Here is a 20080-nt window from a genome sequence, read left to right as displayed (position 1 = left end):
GAGCACATGAGCAGGGGAGAGTGGCAGGGCAGGGAGGAGAGAGAGAGAGAAAGAGAGTATGTTAAGCAGTGTCTAAGGTCAGGGTGGAGCCCAACATGGGGCTTGATCCTACTACCCTGGGATCATGAATCGAGCCACAATCAAGAATCAGATGCTCAACCTCCTGAGCCACTCAGGTGCCTCTAAATTTGCCATTTTAAAGTCATTTCTTCTTTTGATGAATTCAGTGGAAATAAAGAATATTTTGTATATCCATAAGCTATTATTTCTTGAGCACTTACTTTGTGACACACACTGTGATAAAAGCTTTACACACTAACTCACTTCATCTTCATACCATGATTAAAAGGTAAGTATTCTCATGGTCTCCATTTCAGAGAATAAACTGAAACAGAGGTGAAATCTTGTTCAGGATCTCACAACTAGTAAGTGATAGAGCTGGGATGAAGTGGAGGTCCTTCCCGTTCCTTTTTTTTTTTTAATCTTTATTTATTTTTAAAAGAGAGAGAGACAGAGTGCAAGTGGGGGAGGAACAGAAAGAGAGGGAGACACAGTATCCAAAGCAGGCTCCAGGTTCTGAACTGTCAGCACAGAGTCTGACGAGGGGCTCAAACCCATGAACTGTGAGTGCATGACCTGAGCCTAAGTCGTACACTTAACCGACTGAGCCACCCAGGCGCACCCCTGTTCTTTTATTACGAGGACCTTAACTACCTCCCAAGACTGCTCTCTCAGCATTCTAGATAACTCTAATCATTTACTTGATTTTCTGAACTGTATAATCATCTCAACTCTATTCTAAAGCCTCTCAAAATTTTCCAAACCTACATTTCCAGGAAACACAAATTAAACTTCCTAATAAGGAACCCTCTCAATGTTTCCAAATCTATTTCACCAGGAAACACAGATTAAACTTCCTAATAGATTGTTTTGTGGATCTTAATTTCTAGATTTCCTACTTTAGAATCTTAATTCCATTAATTTCTTAGTAACAGTGTTCTGTTATCGAATCATGGCTAATAAGCCAACACAGTGTCTAGACCATTTCCAAGAACACAACTAATACTGGAATCCTTGCTCATGGATATAGCTAATATAATTGCTATTTTATATTTACTAGGTTTTTTTAAAAAATAGAATTGAATATTATGTTCATATGTATAAGTGTGCTACAATCTTCTTAGAGTAAGACCCAGAATAGTTTCTTCTCCCCCAAATAAGCCGGATTGAAAAGAGTATAATTATTTGAGTTTTTTAAGACACACATACATCAGAATGAATGTGAATTACAAAACAAGAAGAAAAAAAGAGGATTGACAATCCATCAACTAAACATCTCTCGCTTTAAATGACTAAATTAACACAAAATTAATTATCTTTTTAAACTACACTTCATTTTATACTTAATTGACTTTTTCATTAGACCATCTGGAACAATTTGGCTTCTGATCTAAAGCTCCTGCACCTTAGTTCATAACTGGATGTATGTTCCATCACATGCATTCTGAATACATCAATATCTCTAATTTTTACTCCCTCTCGCACATATACTTTGCTGTCAAAAATACAATAAAATATAGGTAGTAATTATGATACCCATGAATACAATAATAAATTTCTCTTATGAGGAATTTTGGCTCACCTTCAAATAATCTTTTATCAGTGTGGCAATTGAAACATCAGATGTAACTTTAAAGTCAGCTTTCTACACGAATTTTTATCAATTCAAAGTTTAGCCAATGGTCTTTACTTCAAAGAAAGGCATATACTTCAGTAAAAGAAGGAGAGAGGGGCGCCTGGGTGGCTCAGTCGGTTGAGGGTCCGACTTCAGCTCAGGTCATGATCTCTCAGCTTGTGAGTTCAAGCCTTGCGTCGGGCTCTATGCTGACAGCTCGGAGCCTGGAGCCTGCTTCAGATTCTGTGCCTCCCTCTCTCTCTGCCCCAACCCATTCAAATTCTGTCTCTGTCTCTCTCAAAAATAAATAAACATTAAAAAAAATTAAAAAAAAAAGGAGAGAGACCTTTACAAGAGTGATCTTGTGATCTTCCTCATACATCCTCACTCACAAAAGCCCTCTTTAACCTCCCCCTGCACACCAGTCCAATTTCAGGGCAAGAAGGAAAGTATCAGTGTGTAAAGATTTGCTAATTATTCCAAGGGACAACAAACAAGGAAGAAAAAATTTCTAGAACAATGTCACTGTAAAGATGCTGAATATCCTCCAGAACTGTCAAATTTCTTCTATAAAACAAATAAAAGCTTTATTACTCTGCAGACAGAAATTTCAGCCAGTGCTTAAATTAGTATTTATACTGATTCTTTTGTCTTTCTCTTTCAACTTTGTGTACTAAAACAAAAACATTCAAATTCCATACATACACACACACACACACACACACACACACACACACACACACACACATCCATATTTTGTAATCAAAAGACAGATACTGTATGTATCTGTATGTATGTAATCAAAAGACAGATACATATACTCATATGTGGATCCTGAGAAACTTAACAGAAGACCATGGGGGAGTGGAATGGAAAAAAAAAAAAAGTTAGAGATGGAGGGAGCCAAATCATGAGAGACTCTTAAAAACAGAATAAACGGAGGGTTGATGGGGGTGGGAGGGAAAGGAAAGTGGGTGATGGGCATTGAGGAGGGCACCTGTTGGGATGAGCACTGGGTGTTGTATGGAAACCAATTTGACAATAAATTATATTTAATATAAAAAATTCAGTATATATATAGCATATATAGCATATATGTATCTCATAGGTTGGATTTTGTAGATGTTTTCCCTTTGTCCCTATACAAAAATGGAAATTGTTCAAATCCAAAGTTCTAATTTAGAAAATACATTTACCATTCTTAAATGGTAGTTATAATAAGAATGGTAAGATGCTAGAAAACCACACTTAAGCAGCCTTCTGGTAAGTTGGACTTCTTATTCAAGTTTAGTCAGGGCATTAGGAAAATATAAGCTACTTAGTTTCTAGTTTTCAGTCTCTGAGCTTGTTTATTCAACTCACAGAAACACAGAATCATAGAATTTTAATGTTGGAAGGGACCAGGGAAACTATCTAGTCTAACCTCTTTATTCTACACATAAGAAAGCTGAGATTCTTCTTTTCACATGCAGCCATCCAAAATTAAAAGTACAAGCCAATTCAATATTTAATTCACAGAAACTTCTATTCCATGTGTCTTACAGTAAAACTGCACTGTGCCCCTCTTGTGATTTTGCCACTACTGAACTCACACTGGCTTTTAAGAACCTCTGACTCATGCCTAGTGAGAAATGATAGTGCCATAATCAATCAGACTCAAAACATCTTTGAAGTAAGGTCTATATCTTACCTGGTTTCATATCCCTAATGACTAACAGAGTACCTATCATACAGTAGGTGGTTTTTTTAATGTGTTGATTGCTTGAATGAATGTATGATTGCTCTGAATATTAGTGTAGCAAAGTTACCACAAGAAGACGTAAAACATGAGAATCCCTCCTGGGCTAGTTTACACTATTTAGTTGAGCTCTGGGTGTTTATCAGCACTTGGATTCATAGTGGTTTGTCATCACAGCATTTTACCTGAAGTTCTCACAAGAATAGGTACCACCCTTACAGCTTTCTATTCTTAAGGCTCTAAAAGTGTATTGGAAACAGTCCAATAGCAGCATGCCTGAAAGAAAACCTGCCATTAACTAAAGAAATGTCTAACCTGCATAACCATTTGGACACTCCTCCTTCTCTTTCCACTTTAATTTAAGCTTATTTTACCACAATCATACGGTCATTTAAACTAAATGCTGCTGTTTGGAATCCAAACAAGCATGAAAATTTGCTCTATTCCTACGTGCTCCCAGTCCTTCTTCAATTTCCTTAGTTCCAATGAAGTTTTAGAAATTCAAACATCGTACCATCTAGATGGTCCACGTAGCAGTATACGTCGTAGGTTTCATGAGGCGAACGGAATCCATAGGTCCTGACTCCTTCCTTCCCCATCATATCTCCGTAACAGCCTTCCCGGGGAGCCCGGATGGGATATCTGGGGAAATAAAAGACTAGTAAGAAGTACTTTATTCTTACTCTCAAATTAATGAATTACAGCTTGTGGCCCCCAGACCTCTCACCTGACGGTCTGATCAGACAGCCAACCTGCATCACACTGTTCAAATCCATCTTCATAGGCGGCATGGAGCTGCTCTGGGGTTGCTATGACTGCCCCAATATCCACACAAGCCTTCTGTGCAGTCTCAAAATTCAGAGTATACCTGCTTGTCGCCGCTCTGTAGTGAAACACAACCCCTGCAAAGAGAGCCACAAGCAATTACTGGCATGTTCAAATATCCCACCATAATTTGCAAAGTTTCTCACTGATGTAATACATCAAATTAATTGCTCCCATGGTAATAACACCATGGTGATACTTTATTTTCATTTTATGTGGCATTACATAAAGTTATGGTGATGTGAGGAGCCCCAGAAATGCCGTTCACCCAGGTGTCCCATTGTGCTCCATTAGAAAGTTTCTTAACCAGGAATTTTCTATTCTCATGTCAACAATCTAAGAAAAAGATTTAGGCCACTAAAATTCCAAGGAGTGGACAGCTTCTCCAATTACATGTGGTATTCACATTATCATGGGAACACTGGACAACTAAACAGAGTAGGTCCTGCAGGAGATACAAAGAGTTAAGGGGCCATGAGGTCAACTTGCCCTATTTACCCAGGCCCAACTGAATAGAAGCACATGGAACATTCACTAACCCCGCTTCCTCCAAACATAAAACATTGAGATATTTACTTCCAGAAACAATGTACTAAGAAGAAGAAGACAATGGACTATGTATGAGCGAGAAGGCTTGTTCCAATTACTAATTTGTTCCTTAATCATATACTGAGTTAATCTCCACCCCCCACAATAAAGTGTACCTAACATTGCTTATGTTACCTGATATGAAAGTCAAATTAGGCAAAAGTTTTAAAAATGTTGTATAGGCTACTAACTCCCACCCACTGCTTATCATATTCACCATCTGACTAGCATAACTGAGGGTTTCCACTAAGACAAATAAAATGTACGATTTTTATCCCAAAGAAGGCTTGAAGTAAATTTACCCAGATTCCCCTGAGTTGAAGCCAGGCATCTTGGTACTTGCCTCCAACTCCACTTTGCTGTATGTTAGGAGTTGCATAGTCTAGTGGTTCTAGAGCTGTTCTCCAGGGCTCAAGGAATTGTCAGAGGGCTGAGGGAAGAGTAACTGGGTGGGGACGAGGGTGGGGGTAGGAGTGAGGTTTTGGTCTTCTCCTCTTACTTCAACAAGAGCATCTCCATCTTTAATTGCACTAAATGTGGTGACTCGTTTCTGTAAGACTGCAAAGTGAATCAAGGTAAGGGGCCTGGGAAGTCACTAGAAAATAAAAGTTGGGGCAACTGGGTCTTATGGATGAGATTTTATTAGGGGTCAAATTGCCTAAGACCACTTTTTTTGTTATGCAGAATGGACTTTGGTTTCCAAGATAGCTTCCACTGTCTTTTTATTCCTAGTAATTCCCTTGGGTTGACAACAGTCTATGTCCCACAGTCTCACTTCTAGTTATAAGACTGTCTTCCATATGCCCATCCTTAAAATGTCTCCTTCTTGCAAGACAGGTTATGTGCCAATAAAGTAAATACAGGGGAACAGACTAGCCATGTCATAGATGAGCACCTCCGATAAGTGTCAACACAAAAAGACCTGCACAGGCACCGAGTAGATGCAATGACAACTAACATTCATTTTCCCATTTCTGACAGTGCAATGAAAAATTCATCAAATGCCTTTCCAAAAATTTGTACCTTTATAGAAATACTCTAAAATCGCCAGGAAGTGTGTATCATACTATCTGGTAAGTATGAGATAGCTTATAGTGATCTCTAAGGCTTAAGCAAGAATTTGAATGGTTTTAAATTAGTCTTATGTCGATCAAAGCTTCCAACAGTCCTCTTGATAATTAAAAATCTTCCATGTGCACTGAAGACTGTAAGGGGGCACAAAGGGGCCTCCAAGAGCAGGGCAGGGAATATCAGTTGGTATAAGTATCTGCAGTTGTTGGGATAATTTGAAGACCTCATGGGGCTAAGGAGATTAAGTGGAGGATTTTCATTGTTTCGCAGGGGCAAGGGGAAAATCCATCGCTAATTCTTTAATGGTGAAATTAGTAAGAAGTTGTTAAATTCCTTTAGAGATTTTAAAAATATATATAAATTTATACATAGTGTGCATATACCACTACTATATATTTATAATTTATTAATAATCTATTTATATAAGATATAAATATAATACACAAACACACACACAGATTAAAAAAAAATATCAGTACAGCAAAACAATCCTAGGCTAACTAAAATAAATAATAAAAAGGTCAAAAGACTGAAGAGCCCAGGATATTTAGTGGATGCCTGCACAACGTAAAAATAGATTGACAGGAGACAGTAACAGAATCTGAACATAAAAGAATGTACAGTAAATTAATTCTCTGCATCTGAAATTCAAAGTATTTCCTTTTGGCTACAGAAGAAAGTTTTAATAAAACCCTCTGTATATATTTCTGAAAGGTAAATATTTTATAGGAAAATGGAGGGATGGAAGAAAAATCTGTTCTATCATGTCTGGGTATTAGAATCTTGCTTAATAACTTGCCAAAATATTCTGTTTCCAAGAGCTATGGTATTATGTGTGTACCCAATTAAAGCAATTTTTCTTTGCTTTGTCTCCTAACTTAAATTCAAATGACATACAAACCACCGCTGAAAGAGGGCTAAAATGAAAATGCCTCATTGCAAGCCTTAATGTATAACAGTTAGTGTATTGACCTTTAAATCAAAAAATTCACCGAATTTTATTTTGATCCAATGCAAATGTTTCTTAGGTCCTGGCCTTTCTAAGGCACTCTGACATGTACCATGATACTTATTAAATGCCCTATTTCTTCAATGTAAGTTAAGGTAGAATTTATATTTCTTAAAAAGAAACTCAAAGATTTTAATAATTATGCTAGGACAGTGAGAAAAAGGAGAAAAGGTTTGTGTGTGTGTGTGTGTGTGTGTGTGTGTGTGCTCGTGTGTGTGCACATGTGTGTGTGCATACACACATGTCGTAAAAATTAAAATAAAATGTAGATCAGCCTTTGTGGTCTTAAAAAGTAATCACAGACAGGTAGGTCAAAGTAAGGAAATAATTAGTTCTTGAACTATTTATCATGTCTTGAGCTATTCATTAATTCCATTATACTGCACTTTCCTGAATCAGTGAAGGTGCTGTGCAAAATGTCACCTTCCTTGACCTTTAAAGAAATAATAGTTGATTTTTGGTGAAAGGCATGAACTGTTGAAATGACTGATGTTTCTTCCACTTGTCCAAACTCCGAACACCATTTACTTCAAGTACTGCTTCACAACACTTCTGAACCAGGTATCATGTCTTACAGATTTGGGAAGCCTTACCGTCCACCGCCAATGATACTGTGTCTTGTGTGTCTTCAATCCCGTACATGACATCGCAGCGGTAGAGGCCCGCGTCACTTGCGCGCAATTTGACCATGGTGAGCGAGGCATCCCCGACGACCTCGGAATGTGTAGGCACGGACACTCTCCCCTTATAGCCCTGACCAATCTTGATATTCCCATTTTGGGCTACAAGAACAGTAGTCTCCTTCAAATCTTTTCCACTCTTGTCCAATTCAATCTTAGACCATTTGATTCTGAGAAATTCGCTAGAGGTGTTGTAACTGGGTGGTAACGTAGGCATGGTTGAAAAATGACAAGGGAGATTGACTTTTCCAGAGAGGGAGCCCTTAACAGGTGGGCTTTTTTCCACTTTGACTAGGAGAAATAGAAAATACAAAATTAACAGTCCTAAAAAACTCAACCAAGTCTATTAAGTAAGTGAGTGGCTAAGAAACCCTTACAAGTGGTTCGGTTACTTTTTCAATAGGTGAGATAATTAGAATGAGTTTATATACAAAGACTAGTATACAGTTTTAACCATGTTTCACAACAAAGATATGGCTTAAAAATGCTCATCTTTATGTACTAAAAATATAGCATTCATTTTAAAGTATTTGTAACTTAGAGTTCAATATGTACAAAATAAGTAATAGAATAAGCATGTATAGCAAGGTAAGCAATTAAGAGCAAAAGGAGACTAGAATTGGTAATGTGGGTAAAAGATTGGACCAATGTTAGGAAGAGCAATTGAAAGAAGAATTTATGTCTACCTGTCAGAAGAGGAAAATCATTTAAGATAACTGCCACATTACCTTAGAGGAAATGAAAATAAAATTCAAAGAGGAAGTGAAAATTAAAAAATATATATATTTCAGTAGACTGGAGCAGGAAGAAGTCTAACACTTGAAGGAACCTCATTTGGTTCAGCGTTTGAACCAAAGGCTTTCCTCATAATAACAAATCCAGCTGCAATCACTTTGCAGTGAAACATTACCTCTTAATTATATCCTGTGTGTGGGGGTGGGGGGGGTAGGATTTGGTCTGTTCACCTAACCCCCACCTAAAGTATTAATCTGCAGAATGTCTTTCTGTTTAAGCCCTTAAAATTTTAAGGAGAAAGAATACCTTGAGTGCAATTTAACAGTATCATATGCAAAATAAATGACATTTTATTCTTACAGGAATCCATAACCCTTTCCCACCACTTCCTCCCATTTTCCAGTCCTGACTAATTGGTAGACAATGTGCAGGCAATAACGATAGATAGAAATTATGTTCATACACAAGCAATCCTACTTCATGAAAATATGAACAAGTTAAAAGTAGCCTCTAGCTGGAGTGAAATAATAATTCTTAACAAAATGATGTGTATGTAACACTTAGTGTGTTAGTAGTCAAGGTACTGGGAACATATATCTCAATACAGACATGTATCAGAAATGATATAGTTGTCAACATAGCACTGTGGATTCAGTTGGGGATAAGTCATTTTGAAAATTTCAGGAAGATATGGAGATACTATGCACTTTAAGAAAAAAATGCTCTTTATTGTTAAAGATTGAAATTTAACTTCTTAAAGGCTGGACTATAAAATCTCTCATATGATACAAATAAATCTAAAATAACCAATACAGTATTATATTTACTGTATTTATGATAGAAATCAGTCATATATTTCTAATTTATAGTGGTCATAGCTGTCATACATTTCTTTATCATCTTACTAATCTATATATAACTTGCCCCAAAACAGGATTTAAGGCACTTAACAAAATTAAATAAAAATACACTATTAACTGCACTAAGTTAGTCTTTTAAATGTTACTAAGATCATAATCACCTTTAAATACAGTATCAAGGGAATAATTCCATTCTATTAAATTCTTGGCTTATAAAATAAATTGTCTTACTTAAAGCTCACCCTCAGAGTGAAACTAGTCCAATCCCTTACTAAGGATGCTCCACTGTGAGGAAGTGACATTTAAGATCCTAGCTGCCTGCTGACAGACCTGGGCCAGAACACAAGTCTCCTCACAACTAATCAAGGAATCTTTCAACTTTGGTACTTATTGGGTTCTTCCTCTGTCCCTAAATTAGTGTTAGTCCCTTTGCAGAGTCTACACCCACTCTATTTCCATCTCATCCTATTTCTTTAATTGTTATCTGCACGGACAGCAGTTAGCAACTTGATCTTTTAAATAAATCTATAAAGTCCACAGAGGACTCCCTACCTGATTTATAATCCCTTGATTTGGCCCCCATTAGGAAGATGATGACAACACAAAGGTTGTTTGTTTGTTTTGTTTTTTTTTTTTGCCAAGAATAGGAGTTCTGAGAAGGAAAGGGCTAAGTATTCTATGATCTAAAAATCTCCATTTACGGTATGTTCTAGGAAAGCTCATTTCCTTCCTAAAGAATTATTTAGATGATAAACATTACCACAAAGTATTGGTTTTTTAATGGAAAAAAAAAAGCTTTACCATCAACCTCAATTATGATATAAATTATGAGATTCTTTATCATCTCCTTAAAAATGAGTTTAAGATAAGTGACATCCAATTCCTTAATATTTATTACTAAACTATCATTCTTTTCACAATTTTAGATGTGTAGAGGCACATATGAGATGGAATCCAATGTATCCAATTGGAAGGTTTCTAAAACTCCAAGTGTTGCTCAGTAACTGTGCTGTTATGTAAAAATATATTGGAACAAAATGATCTCAAAAGGCAAATTACCCAAGGGTTATTTATTGTTCTAGATGTTTACAGATACAAGGAAATCAAAAGCTTTGTTCAGATATAAATATATATTCATGTAGAATCTAGTCTTAACAACAGGATTAACAAAAAGCTGTGTGGTCAAGTCTTTTGTGTATAAAATCTTGAGTCTTAATGCACTGGGTCATAAGAACTAAGCTCACTAAATCTAAATATTTTAAGGAAGAAACTAAGTAGTTCAGAGAATAATGTTTACAGACTATACATGTTTTTTTTTAATGCTACCTGTAAGAACTTGTCTGAAACTGTGAACAATGCAAGTAGTAAAAAACGAAAATTAACACAAAGTTCACTGTTCCCACCACGTGGTTTGTGGTCTATATGAGTAGCGTAAGGGAGAAATCTCTAAATAACGAATGATCAATTGCCTTTCATTCTCTGTCGGTAAATTCTGTGGAGAAGAATGACATAAATTCCATCTATACAATTTGATCACACGCACACACACGCACACACACACACACACATACACACACCCCTTGGCCAAATAAATGTCAGATTGAGAATATGAGAATTTATTACTCTCTAGGGTGATAAATTTCACTCTGTTGTTCATTCATTTGCTCATGACTGTGCAGAACTCATTTATTAATAGTAGAGGAATATCCAAATAACTAGGTAAGCACTAGATAATCAATAAAATAGGTATTGTTAAAGCACAGAACGCTTCATGCATTAAAATAAAGCCAATAACCAGTGGACAAGGTGTTCATTAATGTTAGTTATTGACCTTTTGAGTGCCTAGTAATAAACAGAGAAAAGCTTAAGATGAAAACACTTGTGTTAACTCCTAACAAGTTATTGCTGTGTATCCTACTATAAACTGGCAAATTTGTTTTATTTGGATCTTACGTTTTCAACTTTTGTGCCTCATATGAAAAAATTAAATTCTTCTGAAATTAGTCCCAACTAATTATATCTCTTAATCATGATCACAGATTTACAAAGAACTTGATTCTTGGAATAAAGTGTAATATAGTGGTTCATAGCATGGATTATGGAGCCCGCCTGCCTGGGTTCAACTCCAGGCTCTGTAACTAAACTGCTATATAATCTTCTACATTAGGTAGGCCTCCAAACCTTGTGGTAGTGCAGTTTCTTCATCTGCCAAATGGGGAGAATAGAAGCATCTGCCTCATTGGAGAGTTAAGATTCAATAAATTAACTATGTAACATACAGAAGACCTGGCATGTAGAAATTATTCAATATTGCTAGCTATTATTACTGTTATAAAATACTGTCAAGGAGCTATATCATAAGTGCTTTTGGTTTTTTCCCCATTGTTTATGTGAGTGCTTTCTTTGCCTTAAGCAGAAAGTCTAAACTCTGTTTTAAGTGTCCCTCAAGTTTCTCCCATTGTTTTCTCCCCTTCTGTTACTACCCATCTAAACCAACTCTCTTTTCTGTATTTCCTTTTAGTGTTCTCCCTTGTTACTGGGTGCTATTGTCCTTCCCTGTCTGTGACCTTCACCTGTATTTCCTGACTACACTGAAGGAAATAGCGCTTGGGCTGTTAACAGATTGTTGGAGCCTAAACTCCGACAGTCATCTTGGTCATTCATATCTCAGTTTAAATGTTACTTGCTCAAAGAGGCCGTCCCACCTTCCCCCTACTCAGGCACTTCTTAAAAAATTTTTTTTTTTCAACGTTTATTTATTTTTGGGACAGAGAGAGACAGAGCATGAACGGGGGAGGGGCAGAGAGAGAGGGAGACACAGAATCGGAAACAGGCTCCAGGCTCTGAGCCATCAGCCCAGAGCCCGACGCGGGGCTCGAACTCACGGACCGCGAGATCGTGACCTGGCTGAAGTCGGACGCTTAACCGACTGCGCCACCCAGGCGCCCCAAGCACTTCTTTATCATATCACTAAGCTTTATTTTCATCAATCTGAAAATACCTGGGTTATGAGTTTATTTGTTTGTTGCCTATATCATATAACTAGGAGATTAAGTTTAATGAAATAGAGAAAGAAGAAAAGAAGAGAATAGAAAAGGAAGGGAAAGAGGGAAAGAAGGAAAGGAAAGGAAAGGAAAGGAAAGGAAAGGAAAGGAAAGGAAAGGAAAGGAAAGGAAAGGAAAGGAAAGGAAAGGAAAAGAAAGGAAAGAAAGGAAAGAAAGGAAAGAAGGAAAGAAGGAAAAGAAAGGAAAAGAAAAGAAAGGAAAGGAAAAGGTAATATATGTGGAGGGTAAAATCCTGGGTGTAAGCCTGCTCTTTATCTTTTTGACTCTTCTCACACTGTAGCCTCCTGAGGGTTTGATAGTCTTTCTTTATAGGAAAGGCTTTGAGTATATTGAAGATGACAGATTTTAAAAAATACGTATATATGAGCACTTTTGCAATCTGAAAGTAATCTGGGAATTTATTGAAAACCCACTTGCTTCTTTAGCATCCTGTTCATTGTTTCATTTTATTTAAAACCATTTATTAAATGAAAAATAATATTATTTCAGCTGAAAGTGTTCAGCACTATAAATCACTAAATAGATCAAAAACTAATTCTTTATTCTATTGACTCCATATGGCCATTCTGTGCTCTAGCACTTAAATTTTTATTTCACTAAACACCAAAAAAAACTTAAACCACACTCACCTTTATGTAGTGCATGGGTTGCTATTAAGGTAGAGCACATCCATAAGATGCTCTTTATATTGATCAACATCTTGTCCTGGAAATGAAGAAAAACACAAAGGAAATCATAAGCATTCAGGTTTGCGGTGGGCCATAAGTCACCATGCTATTTTGTGCATTGTATATAGTAAGAGTACAAGGTACAGCTCCTCTTAGATTGTAGAAACGAGAGAATTCGTAATAGGAAAAGTCATCCCAACACTTTAATTATTAGTTCGACTCTCACTCAATGCAGTAGTTACCAAAATAATCCCAAAACCAAGTTTGGGAACATATAACAATATGGATGTGTGGGACAACCGCAACCCGGTGGGCTGGAGAAAGAACAATAAAGACCACAGCCGAAGTAACTAGTGGCTAGGAATGGGCACAAAGAGGGAGAGGTGACCACAATGTCTATTTAGAAACAGGAAGCTGGTCACAGATGGAGCAAAGGAAGATGGGGAACCAATAGGGAGAGATGTTGAAAGAAAAGGATTCATATCAAATGTGAGGTGGGAAAGAACATGGTGGTGGCTCATGCACATGCTATCAAAACAGGCAATAAGGACTTCAGCAGGCTTTTTAAAGCACAGACTCAATTTAGTTTCTAGGAGGCTGAACAAACAAAACAAATGTATTATAAGGAGCTGTTAATTACAAAAAGACCAGGGCTTGCCATGAGTTTTAAAGCAGTTCCAACAGTTCTAAAGTCTGAAGGGTGAAAAAAAATAAAGAAAACACTCTGTTCTGAGAGTCAAGAAACCCTGCCCTGGCTTTGCCATTAATTTATTGTGAGGCTTTGGGGAAGACATTTAACAGTCTGGGTCTCAGAACGGTCCCTTCCAGCTTGAATTTCTATGGAGCTGTAATTATGAGGCGGCTAAGTACCAGTGTTGGGGACCATCTGGAAAGCAAAGAGCCAATCTCAAAAGAACTGCAGATTACTTGATCCCCAGCGTTCTTCCCTCCTTAGCTGCATTTAGAACGATTCTATAACAGGCACTCTTGGTTGGGTACTCAGTAGCCATTCTTCTTTCTCCTTTCCAACAATACTCTGATTCCATTCTAGTATCTATCCTCTTTTACACAGCCATACACTTTAGAGGAGCCTGGGTCAAACCCAGCCAAAGGGAATGATGCTGATTATCCTAAGTCAGTCACACTGCTCCCATTCATTTTGCCGATTGGTTTTGGAATGAGTACATGATACAGTTTTTAACTAATGAGATGTGAGGGGATCTCAGCAGGATAGACGGGATGCTCCTGGGAAAGGTATATTCACCTTAAGAACAGGAAAAAAAGAAAGAGGTGGTTGCTTTTCTTCAGGGAATACTGTCACAATAGGTTACTTCTTCTCAAACTGGTGTAGCCTTCTTGTGTCCATGAGTGTATAAGATAGCCTCTGGCAACAAAGCTGAGAAAGAATCAGGACAGCTAGGTCTTAAGCCCTCAAACATTAGGCCAGAGTAAGCTGTCTCTTTGAACTACTTTTTAAACGAAATAAATTCCTTTATTACATAAACCCAATAAAATCGGAGATTTTTGTTACTTGTAGCTGAAGGCATCATAACACATTTGAAATAATGTCCTAAATAACTTCCTAATATCCTCCTTAGAACATATATAAATTCAATATGAGTTAGGAAACCTAGACTGAAAAGACGTAAATGCTGTAAAATCCAAGTCCAATTTGAGTTCAAGTTTAATTTCATAATTATGACAGTTACTCCTTTTTCCTTGCTATTCATTTCCCTTTAATTGTTTTATTTTATATATTGTGAAATAAGCATTGGAACCTCTCTATAACAAAATCCTAAAGAGCATCTTTTAAACCTAATAATTATATATATATATATATATATATATATATATATATATATATATTTCCCATCTATATAGGCTATTTGACAACTCACAATGAAAAGCATACAGTTGATAATCCTTGCTACAGATGATTAATCTTGATAATTAAGTTTATTATTTATCATATAATTAATGGAATATGTAGTAGACACTATTAAACACTAACTGCAAAATTTAGTTTCTACATTTCCATAGTTCTTATAAGCTACCATAGCAAGCAGAAAGTATTCACTTGTGTTTCAATGCTATTACAGTATTTCAGAAAAAAATAAAAATATCACTTCCACATATTCTATAGTTTAAAGCTGCAAAAGTGAAATTTTAGGTTGTATTATTAAAATCTATTATGGGGCGCCTGGGTGGCTCAGTCAGTTAAGTGTCCGACTTCAGCTCAGGTCATGATCTCGCAGTCCATGAGTTCGAGCCCCGCATCGGGCTCTGTGCTGACAGCTCAGAGCCTGGAGCCTGCTTCAGATTCTGTGTCTCCCTGTCTCTCTGACCCTCCCCCATTCATGCTCTGTCTCTCTCTGTCTCAAAAATAAATAAACTTTAAAAAAATCTATTAAAGAAAATGAATTCCATAAGTATTAACTGAATTTAAGAAACATTTTTATAAAAATAAATAATTTCCTATCATCATGAAAGAAAAAAATTGAGAACATTTTTTTCTTTCATGATGGTAGGAAATTATTTATTCAGGAAATTATTTATTTTTTCAGGAAACTTTTATTTTATAATCATAATGTTAAAAGCCTGGTCTCCATTTTCAAACAACCCTGAATTCAAGTTCTGAATCCTCTACTAATACTCTGTGATTTGGGATAAGTGACTAACTCTCTTATTTTCAGTAACTTCTTAATTATGAAAAGTAGTACTTAACTGTTGGAGTGAACGTGAGGATTGATAAAATAATGCATATGAAATATAGGTCAGTGATACAGTGTATTCAGTACTCAATATTTCTTATTAAAATTATTGATTCAGGTTTTCTATAGATGTTCTCTTTCTGTGTTCATATCACTAATAGTAAAAAGAAAAGTATTTGAACCTGTTGGATATGAAAATTATAATCTAGGTTACCATTATAGAAGCAGTGTATAACTTTATGCTTACAATAAATTGCCATATAACTTATTGCTATATGCTTTAAGTTATTACTTGTAAACTAACATGTTTTATCTCCTCTGTAGAACAGCTGTCTCTGTAGAACAGACCTAGTATCACGTTCAACTTGCTAATTACCACAATATTCCACAGTGCCAGGTTCAGAGTAGATGCTTGAGAAAGGTTTATGGGCCAAATGCATGACCAATGCCTCTATTTACCAGTTCTGAAACACACTTTGAAGAGAAGTGCCAACAATCTCTTAAGAATGTGGGCATGTAGGGTAATTAACACCTGAAATGTATTTAAACCAGTCCAGTTGAATGTGTACCATGACACAATAATATCTGATGTTTGTCAATATTTGGAGTGTCAGATCTCCTAACAAAATCAGACAAGGCGTGACCTTGACCCAGGGATGGGTCTTTTGCATCCTAATTTTCTAAGACCGATACTCCAAGTTTAACGTTTTGTGCCATCCTTCACCCTTATAAAAGTGCCCTTTTTTAAGGGAGGGAGGAAAATGGTCTTTCATCTACAGAACAAATGTACTCATTGCTTGACTTAAAATTGCCCCAAGACAAATCTAGGGAAGGAAGCCAGTGCATTAAAAATACAAGGGAGAAATCAGTCATGTTAGAAATATATTTGTATAAATAGGTTTCAATAAATTCCCAGCATTTAAAAATTGGAGTTTTCACAATAAGTCTCTCAGATCTCTTTTGAAAAATCAGATCAAACAATTCTAGGTGCATATTCTTGCTGGCCAATAATCAGCACTAGGCAAGGAGCAGCCTCTCACCTTGGCTTCATGAACTCAAGGTTATCACTGGCCCCACTTGGTTTCTCATGCATTTCTACTCCATGCCTGTTCCCTGTAAGCACCTGAGCTTGCAACACTTGATTTAAAGAATGGCCATTTATCTCTTTAGTAAATATCTCAGAGTGCTTTTACTGACCTTAATTGCCTTAGAACTATATTTCTGTGGCCTCTTCCTGGGACTCTATGGGCATTCATTCCATTTCTCTAATTTTCTTAAGGCTATGTCCATGTTCACGGTTGTTAAGGCACACTGTTTACCTTCTGCATTTGATGTTGCTGAATAAGAAAAACTTTTAAAACCTTTCTTTTTTTTTTTTTTTTTTTAGCACCTCTCCAACACCCACTTCTATTCTTTTGCTCTTCGGTGTCTGTCTTGTAAGCATAATCTGCTAGTGATAACAAGTCTATCTGCAAAGAAAGACCTGAGAGATATGAAAGCCAGTGCCTATATTTAGCCTTCACTCCACTGTAGTCAATGAGAAGAGGAGAAAGTCACTGAACAATCAAGGCACAGCTGACGGAGGCTGTTTAATTGCCTGGGAGAACACAAGAGACAAGGTCAATAGGACTCCTACCATGAGACATGTCTTGCAGACAGGGTAAGAGCCATGCCCAGGATGGGCTGCCTTGAAGAAAGATAGCCAAGATGTTTAATATTCTCCCTTAATCTTGTGGAAGATCTGGTGAGCAAAGGGTGACTTAGGGACACAGACTTCTTGCCTTCTAGTCTTCAAATTAGTAAACCTAGACAACCAATTGTCCAGGACATCTCAACCACAAGGTGGATATAATGAGTACTACCTATCATATTGCTCCTGGGTGATCTCTCACAGGAGGAATCACTGTAATGCAGAGAAAAATCTCATGGTTAAACAAGAAATCTTGTTTAACTCTGAACTTACCCCAGAGGAGCAATGGCCCCATGTGAATTTATCATTAACCTCCAATTGGATTCCTGAAGCTGGACTTAACTAAGCTTTTTCATGTCATTGCCCCTTAGTGGTGCTCTTTTCTCTGCCTAACTCCTTCCTCATTACTCTAAAACACTGCACTCTCTGTTCCCTTTCCCATGCTCTATTTTCACCAAAGCACATAGATGATGAGCCTTATGAGGAGCCTTTACAGTGTTTCCAAATTTTTGTATTAAACAATGCTGCAAAGGTTGTCCTTGTCCATTCATCTTGGGTGATATTTGTACCAATATCTATATGACAATATCTAGAATAAAAATTGCTGGGTCAAAGAGTATATGCAGTTTTAAATTTTTCTGATAGCTATTACCAAATTATTTTGTAAAGAAGATGGACCTATTCATATTGCCACAGTAGTATGTGAGAGATCCAATTTCCCTACAACCTGGCCAAAACAAATTTTTATCAAACTTTTTAAATCTTTACTGCTGTGGTTGAAAAAATAATGCAGCATATCATTTTTTAATTACTATTTCTTTAATTATGGATGAGGATGAGCAATTTCTCATATGACTAAAAACACATTTCTTCTTCTGCCAACTGCCTACATATCACATGTGACAGTTTTTAGATAGACTGTGGTCTTTCACTGATTTGTAAAAGTTCTTGTTATATCCAAAGAGTTATTAGCTCTTTGTCTATCTTATGTTGCTGATGTTTTCCAAATGTGATATTTGTTTTTGTGTAAATAATTTGTTATTTACTCATACCTACCAGTCTGTTCTAGTACGGCTTCTGGATCTTTTCCTTTTTAAAAAAAATATTTTTTAAGCTTTCTTTATTATTTGGAGAGACACAAACACAGTGTGAGCGGGGGGAGGGGCAGAGAGAGAGAGAGAATCTCAAGCAGGCTACGCACTGTCAGCACAGAGCCCAACGTGGGGCTTGAACTCATGAAACCATGAGATCATGACCTGAGCTGAAACTGAGAGTCGGACGCTTAACTGACTGAACCACCTAGGTGCCCCTGGATCTTTACTTTTGCTTAAAACAGGTTTCTCTATTTCTATTTTATTATTTTAAAAATCCTATAATTTCCTCATTATTTTTTATTTATTTGTTTTTAACATTTATTTATTTTTTGAGAGACAGAGAGAGACAGAGGGTCAGCGGGGGAGGGGCAGAGAGGGAGGGAGTCACAGAATCCGAAGCAGACTCCAGGCTCTGAGCTGTCAGCACAGAGCCTGACCTGACCCATGGGGCGGGGCAGGGGGGGCGGGGTGGGCAGTTGAAACCACAAACTATGAGATCATGACCTGAGCTCAAGTCCCACACTTAACCCACTGAGCCACCCAGGCACCCCACCTCTAGTTATTTTTTAAATGTCATTCTCTACACTTCATACGTGCTCTATCTTAACTTTATTTGAGGATAAGAAATGAGGTAGAGGTTGACTCTTACTCTGAATGGATCAATCAGTTGTTTCCAAACCATTTGTTGAATAATCTTTCTTATCCACTGAATTTCCATGTCCATTTTAGTATATTTCTGGACTCTGTCTCCTGTTCAGTGAAACTAGACAATTTTTAAAGCAAAATGCTCCTTTCTAACTCACTTTATGGATTTAGTAGGAAATATGTCATTTGGGTAATGGTGTTTTTATTAAGATTATAGAATATATCAGTATGAGTCCCATGGATGTAATATATTAACACCACTTATTTGTATAGTTTTTCATTTGCCAAAGTTTCCCAGAGATAGTCACCCTTTTGATGTGTATAACTATATATCCATTTAACAGATTTTGATATCAAGCTTTGTGATTCCAAGTCAAGTGATCATTCTACCACACCACAGGTGATAGCAACTCAGTAATTTAAAAATAAAAAGATTACAGCTTACATATTATGTATGTGTTTATAATAAGCTATGTAATCTCATTTTTATAAACATAAACACCCCTTAAAATTCTTAGAAGAAGAAAGTAGGATATATAGAGAGTGGCAGAAATCAGGTAAATTTAAACATAGATCTGCATTTATGCCCTATTATAGATGACAGATCCATCCAGAGGAGTTTCAGGAAACATAACAGGCAAACACATTCAACAAAGATACTTTGCACTGACCAATGAAATACAACCACCCTGACACATTCAGGGATAAGAAGCCAGCAGTCAATATAAATCAATCAATCAATCAATCAATCAATAAAACCAAAAAACCTGGAGAATACATATAAATACAATATAAATGCATAAATGTATATGTGTGCATATGTGTAGTTTACTAAACCTAGGCTGTCAGAGGAAGCTAGCAAAAATTCAGTAATTATCTCTACTTCCCTTTGTTCTGATTCCCAATCAGAGGGAGTACCAGCCTTGTGTTTTCTGGTAAAGTAGAGACCTATGCAACAATCAGCATGTTTTTTCAGACTACAGCAACTCACCCCCAACAATGAGTGTTTGTGAGTCCTAACTGGTT

At 36.7% G+C, this 20080-nt stretch overlaps 1 protein-coding gene across 3 annotated transcripts in view; it reads right to left on the bottom strand.

The window, feature by feature from the left end:
• Positions 1 to 20080, bottom strand: part of VCAN (versican) — a 120195-nt gene that overhangs the window by 95214 nt on the left and 4901 nt on the right. For all 3 annotated transcript variants that reach the window (XM_030324106.1, XM_030324100.2, XM_030324113.2), the window contains exons 2-5: positions 12876 to 12951; positions 7500 to 7877; positions 4141 to 4315; positions 3928 to 4055 (exon numbers count right to left, since the gene is read on the bottom strand). In XM_030324106.1, the coding sequence (XP_030179966.1) occupies positions 3928 to 4055; positions 4141 to 4315; positions 7500 to 7877; positions 12876 to 12945 (751 nt within the window). In that variant the 5' untranslated portion in view covers positions 12946 to 12951. The remainder of the gene's footprint in view (positions 1 to 3927; positions 4056 to 4140; positions 4316 to 7499; positions 7878 to 12875; positions 12952 to 20080) is intronic.

The sequence above is a fragment of the Lynx canadensis genome, chromosome A1 (assembly GCF_007474595.2).
Source record: "Lynx canadensis isolate LIC74 chromosome A1, mLynCan4.pri.v2, whole genome shotgun sequence".
Taxonomy (NCBI): domain Eukaryota; kingdom Metazoa; phylum Chordata; class Mammalia; order Carnivora; family Felidae; genus Lynx; species Lynx canadensis.
The sequence above is the reverse complement of the archived record's forward strand: the minus strand, read 5'-3'. Positions and strand labels throughout refer to the sequence as shown.